The sequence below is a fragment of the Octopus bimaculoides genome, chromosome 10 (assembly GCF_001194135.2).
Source record: "Octopus bimaculoides isolate UCB-OBI-ISO-001 chromosome 10, ASM119413v2, whole genome shotgun sequence".
NCBI classification, from domain to species: domain Eukaryota; kingdom Metazoa; phylum Mollusca; class Cephalopoda; order Octopoda; family Octopodidae; genus Octopus; species Octopus bimaculoides.
Window position 1 is genome coordinate 3,807,123 of NC_068990.1, and position 11,965 is coordinate 3,819,087.

Here is an 11,965-nt window from a genome sequence, read left to right on the forward strand (position 1 = left end):
TAAGGGGTACTGAAAAGTTCCTGCTTTTAAGGGTCCTCTGAAAGGCCTGGCTGGAGGCCCAACCTTCCGAGTTCTTTAACATGACTTAGAAATCCTGAAGAACAGCTGCAATAAGTGTGTGTATCTGAGACGGGAATAGGTTGAATAAAATCATAGTTATCTGATCTTCCCGTATTTTTCTTTTATCTAAATCCAGGACCTTTTCAGCACGCTCTCGTGTATGTATATATATATATATATATACATGTGTGTGTGAATACACATACATGTATGCGTGAGTATATAGAGAACAGTTTTTTTTTCTTACTAATTTGTTGTATTAAAAGCAGGGCTATTTTCACGTTTAATCTTTTCTTAAAGATCTCTGCTATTTTCTTAATAATCCTTTGTGTTTGGTTTGGAACATTAACGGTCTTCAGTCCATTAGTCTGACGCTTCGAGACCTCCATAATTTCATTTCCATTTTAAACTGTTCCGATAACTCATTGACCACGCATTCTGCTTTTATTCGCAAACTATCCTGGTAATATATTTAAAAGTATTAAAATATTCTATGTTGAATTTGATATTAAATAAAATTGGTTGTTGGTAGATTTCATGGTATACATGTTTCAAATATTGTATACCTCGGTGCTAAATATAGCTTTATTTATTAATAGAACTGCCATACTTAATCACCTCTTTTTGTGAAATTCTATATAAAATTCTAATACTGTTAACTAATGTTTTTACTATCTGAGAATAATTTTCTTGTATTAAAGGCTACTTTTTCCAAAACTGTAGTTATTCCTGTAAATATGCTTTAAAAATGCACCTCTGATCACAAATGGAGTCGTTGCACATAAATAATGTGTTTCATTCAGTGTAAATACATTGTTTTCTATCTATATATGGTTTTTTTTATGTATCTATCTGTGTTGATGTATCTTTTCATGTAAACGCTTGTGTGTAGCTGTGGCCTGTTTATACGTTTCACTGCATTTTTTGTGTATATATATATATGAAACTGTGTTTGGCGACGAAGGGCAGCGTATGAATATAAAGTAAAGTCAAGAAGTGTCTCATCGTAAACAATGTTTATAATACTGAATAAAGCAAACTTTGTTATTTTTTTCCATTTGTTTATTGCTTATACGTGATTTCTTTTTTATGCAAGTGTACGTTTGCGTGTCGATGTTCTGTACATGCCAAGTGTAGTTGTGTTTTTGAGCATATCTTATCATATCTATATTTTTGTGTATATTTTATCGTAATTGTTGTGAAGGTGTTTAACAACGATGAGTAGCGTCTGGATACAACATAGGCATACGTACTTTCAAATGTAATATTGTTATTATAAGACAGAACAAAATAGAAAATACGAACGTACAAACGCAAAATCTAAGTTACGGTAAACGGCTCAGCCGCATACATGGCTGACGGGCTAAAAGGTTCGTTGTGCAGTCATGATGTCTTCGGCTCATTGTCAATGCCTGATATCATGACTAGATACCTGTTGCCATAATAATGAGTCTAACCATGCACGGTGAGTGGAAAAGGTGTGAACAACATTGAATGGGCTGCACCTGTAATTCAAACATTCAACCTATATCAAATTGAGTGACACTGATTCTACTTGTGAATTAAGTTAATGGTACGCGTGTCAGTGGAATATAGAAACATTTACACATTCCTTAAACCCTAGGCTGCTCAGTTGATCGAACGACTGGATTCACACATATTGTTGACTCCACACATATTGTCGTGTTTATGTGTGTGTATATATATGTGTGTGTGTATGTTTGTATGTATGTATGTATACATAATATATATGTGTATATGTATTTGTGTGTGTGTGTATCTCTGCATGTATGTATACATATAATATATGCATATATGTGTGTGTGTTTGTGTGCGCGCGCATATGTGTATGTGTTTGTGTATATGCGTGAGTGTATGCAGTTATCTACATATCTTTCTTGAAATATTAGGCAGAATTAAACTGTTGAAAAGAACATTTCAATCTGTATAATGAAATTCAGAAAAAGATAACTTGATAAATAAATAATAACTTGAAAAGTGTACACAAATAGATCAAATGAATGCAGAATCAACTCAGGCTTGAAAGATCGAATTATGTTTGTTAACAACAACAAATATAGTAATCTTACGAGCACAACCATAGGAACACATTAATTTTCTTACTATTATCATCATCATCATCATTATTATTATTACTACAATTTTGAGGCTGGCAGAATCGTTAGCACGCCGGGTGAAATGCTTAGCGGTATTTCGGCCGCCGCTACGTTCTGAGTTCAAATTCCGCCGAGTTCGACTTTGCCTTTCATCCTTTCGAGGTCGATAAATTAAGTACTAATGCATCATTGGGGTCGATGTAATCGACTCATCCCCCTCCTCGAAAATGGCTACCCGTTTGGCAAAATTATTATTATTTTTATTATTATTATTATTATTACTGTTAGTTTTTCTTCCTTTAATTTTGTCTTTATTTCCTCTCGATTGTCTTCTCAACACCTAGGGCAAAGAAGCTCATTTTATTCTTCTTCTTCTTCGTCTTCTTCTTCTTCTTCTTATTATTATTATTATTATTATTATTATTATTATTATTATTATTATTATTATTACTACTACTATTATTATTATTATTATCATCATCATCATTATCATCATCATCCTTATTACTACTACTTCTACTACCACTACTACTGCTGCTGTTTTTGAAGTGAAAGCTGAAATATATGAGCAAGAAGAAAGCAAATGACCTGAAAATATTTATGATCAACATTTGTTGGTAGTTAGAGCATGAAAGATTAAAAAAATCAGCCATGATGTTTGTTGCAGTACACAACTATGTGTGTGCTTGTATACAGGGGAGAGGAGGAGACTGAAATAGGGATGGACGAGATATAGACAGAGTAAAAAGGAGAAAACAAATTTGGAGGTTGTGAACACAAAACGAAAATGCTTTCAGTTTAGATGAGAGAATGAGGAGATAGTGTCAGGTGAAATCTTTGCATAATGAAAGGTTAGTGCATGACAGTGAAGAATATAATAAAGGAGGTGTCGAGCGCGAGAAACAGCGAGATAGAGAGATAGAGAGAGAGAGAGAGCAAGAGAGACAGAGAGAAGGTGCAAGTGAGAGCATGAGAGAGAGAGAGAGAGCAAGTGAGAGCAAGAGAGAGAGAGAGCAAGTGAGAGCAAGTGAGAGAGAGAGAAAGTGAGAGCAAGAGAGAGAGAGAGAGAGAGAGAGCAAGTGCGAGAAAGAGAGAGAGAGAGAGAGAGAGAGAGCAACTGAGAGCAAGAGAGAGAGAAAGAGAGAGAGCAACTGAGAGCAAGAGAGAGAGAGTGAGAGGGGGTAATGTATGGCAGAGATATTGTGAGCCTGAAATATGGAAAGAAGAGTAAAATAGATAAACAGATGAAGCAGCAAGTGTTTAGAAAAATATAGTTATATGATATTAAACGAGATGAGGATATGAAAAATGCTAATTAAGAGATATGGAAGCTTACACTTCATGGTATCATAAGTCTAGACTGTGCAAAAGCCAATTGAGTATGTAACGATCAGAGAAAATAACTGAAGAATAGTTGCGAATCTAAAAGTCAATCATCCTGAAACGAAGAATTCACTGTGTTGTTTGTATAGCAACATAGATGCTACAACATGAAAGAGTCAGTCTTATACTTGCAGAGAATTATTTATTTGACTTTTGTTTGTTTGTTGCTTTTTTCTTTTGTCTGTTTGATTTTGATTGTCTTAGTGTGTTTTGGGATTTTTTTTTTTTTACTTTGTATATATTATATTTTATTTATATAATGTCCTTTTATGATTTATTTGGAAAAAATACATATAATGTTTGATCACTGAAATATTTTGAGTGGAGATTACTAATGAATGGTAGAATAAACAAAAGTTTGCACCAGACAAAGCTAAACTATGTTCAAATTGTATCTGTTGGGCACACATATGATTCATCTTATTGTAATGTTAATGATACATTTAGAAGTTTATGGTAATAGGGATGGTGCTTCTGTACAGTATGAAGAATGCTCTTAGGATATATTTTTGTTTCATTTGTTCCAGGTCAGTTCTTAATCGAGCAGACTTTATAACTAGACGCATTCCAACCATAACCAGCCAATCTTATAGCGTACATAGGATTACTTTATACATTGCAGGATTCCATAAAGTAGTCTAAGATATACTAAAAGATGGGTCGTTCTTTATTGCGTGGGTAGGGTGTAATTTGATGGCAATTTGACCTCTATATCTTAGCCGGTGGAGTGACCGCATAGACTATATCTCTCTCCCTCTTTCTCAGTATAGGATGCCAACAAATAAATAGAGTAGACAGCAGCAAACTACCGCTGACATTTAAAATAATGAATGTCACTACGTAAAAACACCGCAGCATTAGTGACACAATGCAAGGCTCTCTATTTTTGACTGCAGCAAGAATTTTTTTAAATATAGAACTGGTGTATTTCCCTGCCATTTTGCAGCAGTTGTTCTTTTCCTGATTATTTCAGTATGGGATATGTTATACATTAATATGGAATACGTTGTGTTGAAAGCGAGGAGTGAAAGTTAACGTTTTCGACTTTTGCTCACCAACGCCCAGTAAAGGAAGGGGAAACCATCAATATTCTATACGCTCCCCTTTGTTAACAACGAAAGCACTCACCAATTTCTTCGGATTCGGGACACTATTTATCTTCTTTCTCTTTGTTGTCTCCCCCCTCTCTCCCTCTTTCTCAATATAGAATGCCAACAAATAGAGTAGACAGTTGCAAGCTACCGTTTCCATTTAAAATAATAAATGTCTCTACATGTTATCTACTCATCATAAAAACAACGCAGTATTAGTGACACAATGCAGGGTTCTGTATTTTTGACTGCAGCAAGAAATTTGTAAAATGATTGAAGGGAAATTGGAAAATTATAATTGCTTTAAATACTTGAAAAATGAGTATTTAAAAAGCATTAATTAGCTAATAATTAAATGTTACAAAATTACAAAGTGGTTAGAGTAGGAATTGTAGCATAAACAATCAATTTACTGCATGCATGCAATCCATCATATTACTTAAATGAATGAGTGTAATATTGGGAGAGCTGAAGATGAATGCAATTAACGTATCATTAGTTCATATGCAATTAACCTATGCTGCTTTCTATTTTGCCTCGGCAAGGCACTTAACTGTCAAGTAGGCAAATCCACATAGAAGTAAACAGATACAAGTGGGAACACTTCATAATTAATGAGCACTTCGTTAACTTCTATTATTGTCTCTCGCCGAAGAAGTATCAGGGATACAACATGGCTGAATTTCTCAAAAAATGTTATTTATATAAGGAACAACTTCTTCAGTAGGTTTTCAACAATTTAATGGTTCATAGAACTCCACCACCACACCCACTACGACAATCATTATAATTACCTTCCAAATATAAGAACCAAGCTGATGTCTAAATAAATGCTGCTATACACATACACACTTAAGTAGATAGTTGCCTTACAAAAAGCAATTGATAATTAATATTCATAAAATAGTGGTTAAACCTTAGGTTATCCTGATACGAATCTCTCTAAAACGTGTTCGGATTTTGTAGATTTCAAATATATGCCACTCGTACCGGACATAAAGTTAATCATCAGCCATAAACTATGGTAGAATAAAAATAACAAAATAGAAAGTACATGTTCCTTTCCCCCCACCTCTCAGCACCACCCACGCACATATCACTTGTACAATTCGTGAACTTTTAAGAATGTAAGACAGTTTATAGCACAATCGTTTTGCAATATAAGCTGATGGCAAAACTAAATTGTGGAATCGCCAGCTGAAATTATTCCACAAACATTCTTGGGTAAAATGTGTATATTATCATTATATCTCAGTCCTTCACACATCAGTTCATTAGGTACCGAGGCAGTGAATGAGTTATTGTTATGAGAGGTCGTTGTTTCATGTGCTAAAAGTAGCCATCAAATCTCTCCTAAATCAAACCATACCATTTAAAATAGAAAACAAATGATTATTCTTGTGCAATAATTACGGGTTAGCAATGGATTCAATGTTTTTTCATCATAGGCCTGCTCTATCAGGGTTGATCTGGGCTATAGCAAAAAAATAAATCATTTAAAACCGACAATAATTTATATGTATTTTTAGAGAAGAAAGTTCTTTTTTCGAATATAATTACATGGACATTATGTTGTTTTTTTTAAGATACATCACATTAAATGTATAAAGTAGGCGGCGAGCAAGCAGAATCATTATCATCCGTATGAAAATACTTAGTGGTATATCTTCCGGCTTTACTTCCTGAGTCAAAATGTCACCGAGGTCAATTTTGTCTTTTACTCCTTGGAGATCGATAAAATCAGTACAAGTTGAGTACTGGAGTCGATGTAATCGACTAGCCCCTTCCCAAAATACGTCAGGTTTTGTGCCTAGAGTACAAAGAATTATTGAATATATGCACTGTACTTGACTTGCGAAGGCGCTTGATCTAGTGGTTGGGATGTTGGAATCAAGATCAGGAGGGTGTGGGTTCGATTCGGGAATGGGGTAACCAGTTGTGTTCTTGAGCTAGATGCGTCATTTCCCGTGGCTCCAGTCTAGTAGTGCTATATGCAGCCCTGATCCCCACCCCTCATCTTTCAAATCTTTGATGTTTTGCTGCGTCAGGTTATGGAAGAATCGAGAGGGTGTCTCTGCCTGTTCGTAACTACACAGGCAGCTAAAGCAATTAGCAAATGCGTGGTAAAAGGTAACATGTCATACACCGTTACGAGTGACGGTTACGTATGCCAGAATTGATTAATATATGGAAGCTAAATTGTATATAAACTAAGATTAAGCCCATCTATATGTTCTAGTAGAGTCGTGCTTAATATTCTTTTGTAAGGTTAATTTCAAAATTTGCACAATATTACATACTATGGAGAAAGCAAAACTGACAACGGTGACATTTGATCTTAAGATGTAAAAAATCCTAACTAAATGCTAGATGTTCTTACCGACGCGGCTATCATTCATTGAAGCTGTCGCCCTAGAATTATATTATAACCAATTTGTATTTAGATATTAAATAAATGATAATTTTCACAAATATAAATGAAAGATGATCACTTTAAATATTAATTTAAATATAACATTTATATGATTGCGACATATTAATATTATATTTAAATTTATAGAATTGTGAGGTACTGCTATCATACACACAGAGCCCAGTCGAAATAAAGACATTTCTGGGAAATGTAAAGTTTAGTTTGAAAGTTTGCATCTTCTACTACATCTTGCCAACTACCGTTCTTCATTCCGAATCATCTTCATTGAAAACATAGACTGTTGGAATATAACATTTCCACTGGCAGTGATTCAAAATGCGATAAACGCTTGGTTTTGAAATTCCTATCTCACGATTCGTTTGCCACACAGATGTTCTTGAACGCTGGAAATATGTTTCATACATTGTAATCGTAGTTGCTATCCGCCTTGTTCCGGAACGTTTCTTCTAGACATTTCGACTAGTTCCATTTCTTTCAAACTTATCCCTAATTCGAATGATGATTAGTCGCGTAGGTGGATCTGTTTGAAATTATCTCCTAAACTCTGCAGTTCGACCGCAATTTCAAACTTCCAATAGCACTTTAATATGAATTTTCTTTGTTAACTTAGTTTGGTTTCCTTCTTTATTTCTAATGGTCTCAACTTCCTCAGCGATCGCCTTCGTTTTTTTTATCCTTTCGGCGTCGATATAATAATTACTCATCAAACTTTAGGGTCATTGTAATCGACTCGTTCCGACTCCAAACTTTCAGGCCTTGTTCCTAAAGTAAAATGGAATATTTCTAATGGATTCAACTTTAAAAGAGAATGAAGTGTGTTATCTGCTGTTAAAGTGTGTATGCATTTTGGGGGACACCCTGTACATATTACACAGGCAAGAGAGGCTGTCAATACATTCTGCAATTCTGTATATGAAATACAAAATCTGAAATCAAACAAACATTGAATCTTTTTTATGTCTTTTCAGCTGATCCCACCATGACAGTCATGCAAGTTATAATGACACATTTACCTCCAGGGATACATGGAGTATTGATTATCTGCTGTTTGTTTATAACGGGTAAGGATTTATGATTATATAATAAACATTGAAATATTTATATTTCTTTTAACAGGTTTGAAAGAAAATTCTGTTGCATAATGATATATTTTCACAAATACGATATGAACCGTCATTATTGTCATTACTACTACCGTCATAATTGTCAATGACATTATAACCATTATTTCCGTTGTAGTCGTCGAGATCGTAACCATGGTAGGCGTCGTTGCATTCGTTATCCTCTTCATAGTCATCATTATTATGTCTTCCCTATTATCTAAATAGTACGTACGATACGCAGAATTGCCCCCGAACCGTTTCATCATCCGGGAACCACTGGAAAATGGACAAACTTGTGCTTCCCAACCTATTCTCTGAGAGCTGTAAGAAAGTCTGTAGGCTGATAAAGGAACGTAATATACTAGGAATCCATTTAGGTGATCCTTAACAATACATGTTGTAGTAAATAAATGATGATGGTGATGATGATGATGATGATGATGACGACGACGACGACGATGATGATGATGATGATGATGATAATGATGATGGTCATCTTCCTAAGTTCATATATAATCTGTGCTCTTTAGCACGCTGTGTTTACATTAGATGATTTCTCAAAATAGTTGCCTCAGCTTACAGCGTTTAATACAACACATTCAAGTTAAGTTGGATGTGCAAATTAAGATTCGTTACAACGGCAGCTTCCCTTGCTGATAGCTAATTTACCCTCAGCGCACCAGCCTTTTGCGATTAAACAATATCGGTTTGACGAGATTTCGATTTGGCATTTCGTTATAGGGTGCTTGTTGCTGAGGAAGCGCAAGTTACGCTGAAATCACGTGTTACAACAACCCCATCTGCCAGTGATGACAAAATTTCTTCGGTTGAAATAACTTATGTTTTCTTTCAATACAACTATGCAGAATATCGTGAACACTAAGCTTAATCCTTCAGCAAAAACTATGAGAATGCATTTTCAATTAATATATCAAAACTTGGTTGTCATTTTACTAACGGTGTTTCGACATATTCACTTTAGACTTTGGCTGTTTAGCATAAATGTTACTTAAAATTTGCATATTAATTTGATCAGTAGATGACTATTTCGAATAATTTTCAGTCAACAAATCATTAATATGACTTTATTGCGGATCACACAATTATATTAAGCGTCACACACGATTACGCACATACACACACACACACACACACACACACACAAACACACATATATATATATATATATATATATATATATATATATATATATATACATATACATACCTATATACATACATATACATTAAATATACATAATATATATATATATATATATATTGATTAACCTAATGCTATAAGGCGAGAAGCGCCAGTAGTATGTATGTAAATATATGTGGGGGTGTGGGGGGGGGTGCGTGTGTGTGTATCATTATTCAGTTTTATTTTTAGATTTCTTGCCAGTAGAGAAAGAGTTGGTTTCTAACCTAGATCCAAAGGTTCTTCGTTGGAATTTCAGCATCAGCAACAAGGTATTTTTGTACGTATGTATGTACATACATACATGAGTATGAATTATGCAAAATGAATGTTGGTATATGAAAGTAGAAATATATGTATGATAGTACTAACCAATGATAGTATGTGTGTGTGTATATATGTGTATGTTTGTGAGTGCGTGTTTGTATGTGTCTGTATGGATGTGTGTGTAGGTATGTATATTTAGATATATAATTATGTCTATGTATACACCGAGTGAATGAACATATGTGTGTGTATACGGGTGCAAGCGAATAAGTCTCTTCTTATGTGATGAGCAGATTCCAATGACTTTTTAAATGACTGCGAGGGGCATCAGTACAATTGAAATTAAGCTTTACAAGTGGAGGGGCAGACAAGCTGGGATAGTAGGATGACTGAGAATCTTTTCATGGAAAACATTTACAGACAAAAGAGATAACGAATACTTCTAGTTTACATTCTAATATATCAGAATGTTAATCTATCTTCACAAAGAAAGAGATATGCTGTGACAGAGTTTTAGGTTTGATTCTTATTTATATTCACACTTTTGATTTTTTATTCTCATGAACTAATTTTGGTCTTTTTATTTTATACTGCCATTAATCTATTTGGTATTTTTATGACTTATGCTTATTTGAATCTATAAGTTACTTAGAGAATGCTAAAATTTATAATGGGAAACTGAACGTGATCTAGTAGGTCCCATCAAAGCCAAGCATCTGATGACGTGCTAGCACACAGTTGCTACTAGATCATATTTAATCATGTAATTGTTTATCTATTATTTTATATAATAGTATGATATGGAAAATCCATCAACTAGCATTTGTTACTATTTCTCTGAAACAATTGTTATGATGTGTGATCAAAGCTTGTTCATCCCATTTTCTGGTTTTATAAAGTTATATATATTTATTCATATTTATGTATATTTATAAAGTTTTATATATATATATATAAACTCAGAGAGAAATAGAGAGACAGATGGTATGGTGTGCCACCATTTTAATAAACAGGCAATTTTCCTCTCGTTGTTAAAAGCAAACAATACAGTGGACACTAAACAGTTGTCTCTCTGACAACGGGACTTAATTAATGATGACACAGAAGGTTTTGTTATAATTGGCATGTGTGGTTCATCGTTTTAATAAGCATACAATTGTAGCATCACAGGGATGTACACAAAGTCGCTCAACTACAGGATTTATCTCTCCGTAGGGATTTAAAATGTGATTAATCTTATGTAGGTTATGCTACAAATAATCTCAATAAACGATGTACCGTGCACTATGAATACATTCATCCGTTGTTTTTAGCGCAAGTACGGTTATGCAAATTTGACGTACGAAAAATTTTCCAATCAACCAAATAAACCTAGTAGCAATAATTAACAACTGTAATTAATGACAAACGAGGTCAGATTTCAAGAGATCAAGTATCAATTTCAAAGAAAATTCAATTTTCATGCTATGAGGAATATTTTCTTTTTTCTGTTTTGTGTTTTTTTTAATTGTCTCCATTCATTTATATTTGGTAACCGATTGATTTGTGACATGTTTGGTATGTAATCTAAATGTGTATACAAGAAATAGTATTTTGTGTGTAGATATGTTGTCTGTTTAAAGGAAATATTTGTGAAGAGAAAGAATTTAGGAGAGAGAACAAATGTGGAATAGGAAAAATGAGAGAAAGAAGATTGGAAGATGAAAAATGTAGCGGAAACAGAAGACAAAGAAATAAAAAAAGTTTGCAAGTCATGATGGATGACAAGATTAGGAGAAAGGTGGCGTGTAGAGGGAGAATGGGTTGTTTAAATGTACGAGTTGTTGTGTCTAAAAACTTTTCTGTACAAAATATATTTTAAAAAAATACAAGAACTTTCAAAATGAAATATGTTTGAAACCTATAGGGAATGACAGGATTTATAAAGAAATCATTAAAAAAAAAGTATTTATTGTACCTTTCTCTTTTTTCCAAAGTAGTCTGATGGAATGACTTGTGTAAAAATACCACGGCTGATTTTGCACTAGTAATTGATATGAATACTTGTGGGACTTCCAAAGGGGATGCATTTCGTCGCTGATGTGGACGTCAAATTCCTATTGTTGATTTATGCAATACAGCGATACTGCAAAAGCAATAACAACAAGAGGATGGAAAATATCGACAGAATGAATAGAATGGCGATAAGAGAATGGAATATATGTGCCTTGGTGTGTATGTTTGCATGCATGTGCATATGTGTATGTATTTTTCTATCTATATGTACATATAGATATGTATATATATATATATATATATATATATATATAT

The 11,965-nt window shown here is 33.8% G+C and overlaps 1 protein-coding gene across 4 annotated transcripts in view; it reads left to right on the top strand.

Annotated features, from left to right (window-relative positions):
• LOC106869052 (neuronal acetylcholine receptor subunit alpha-3) overlaps window positions 1-11,965 on the top strand; it is a 718,416-nt gene that overhangs the window by 566,889 nt on the left and 139,562 nt on the right. For all 4 annotated transcript variants that reach the window (XM_052971014.1, XM_052971015.1, XM_052971012.1 and 1 more), the window contains one exon: window positions 8,054-8,146. In XM_052971014.1, the coding sequence (XP_052826974.1) occupies window positions 8,065-8,146 (82 nt within the window). In that variant the 5' untranslated portion in view covers window positions 8,054-8,064. The remainder of the gene's footprint in view (window positions 1-8,053; window positions 8,147-11,965) is intronic.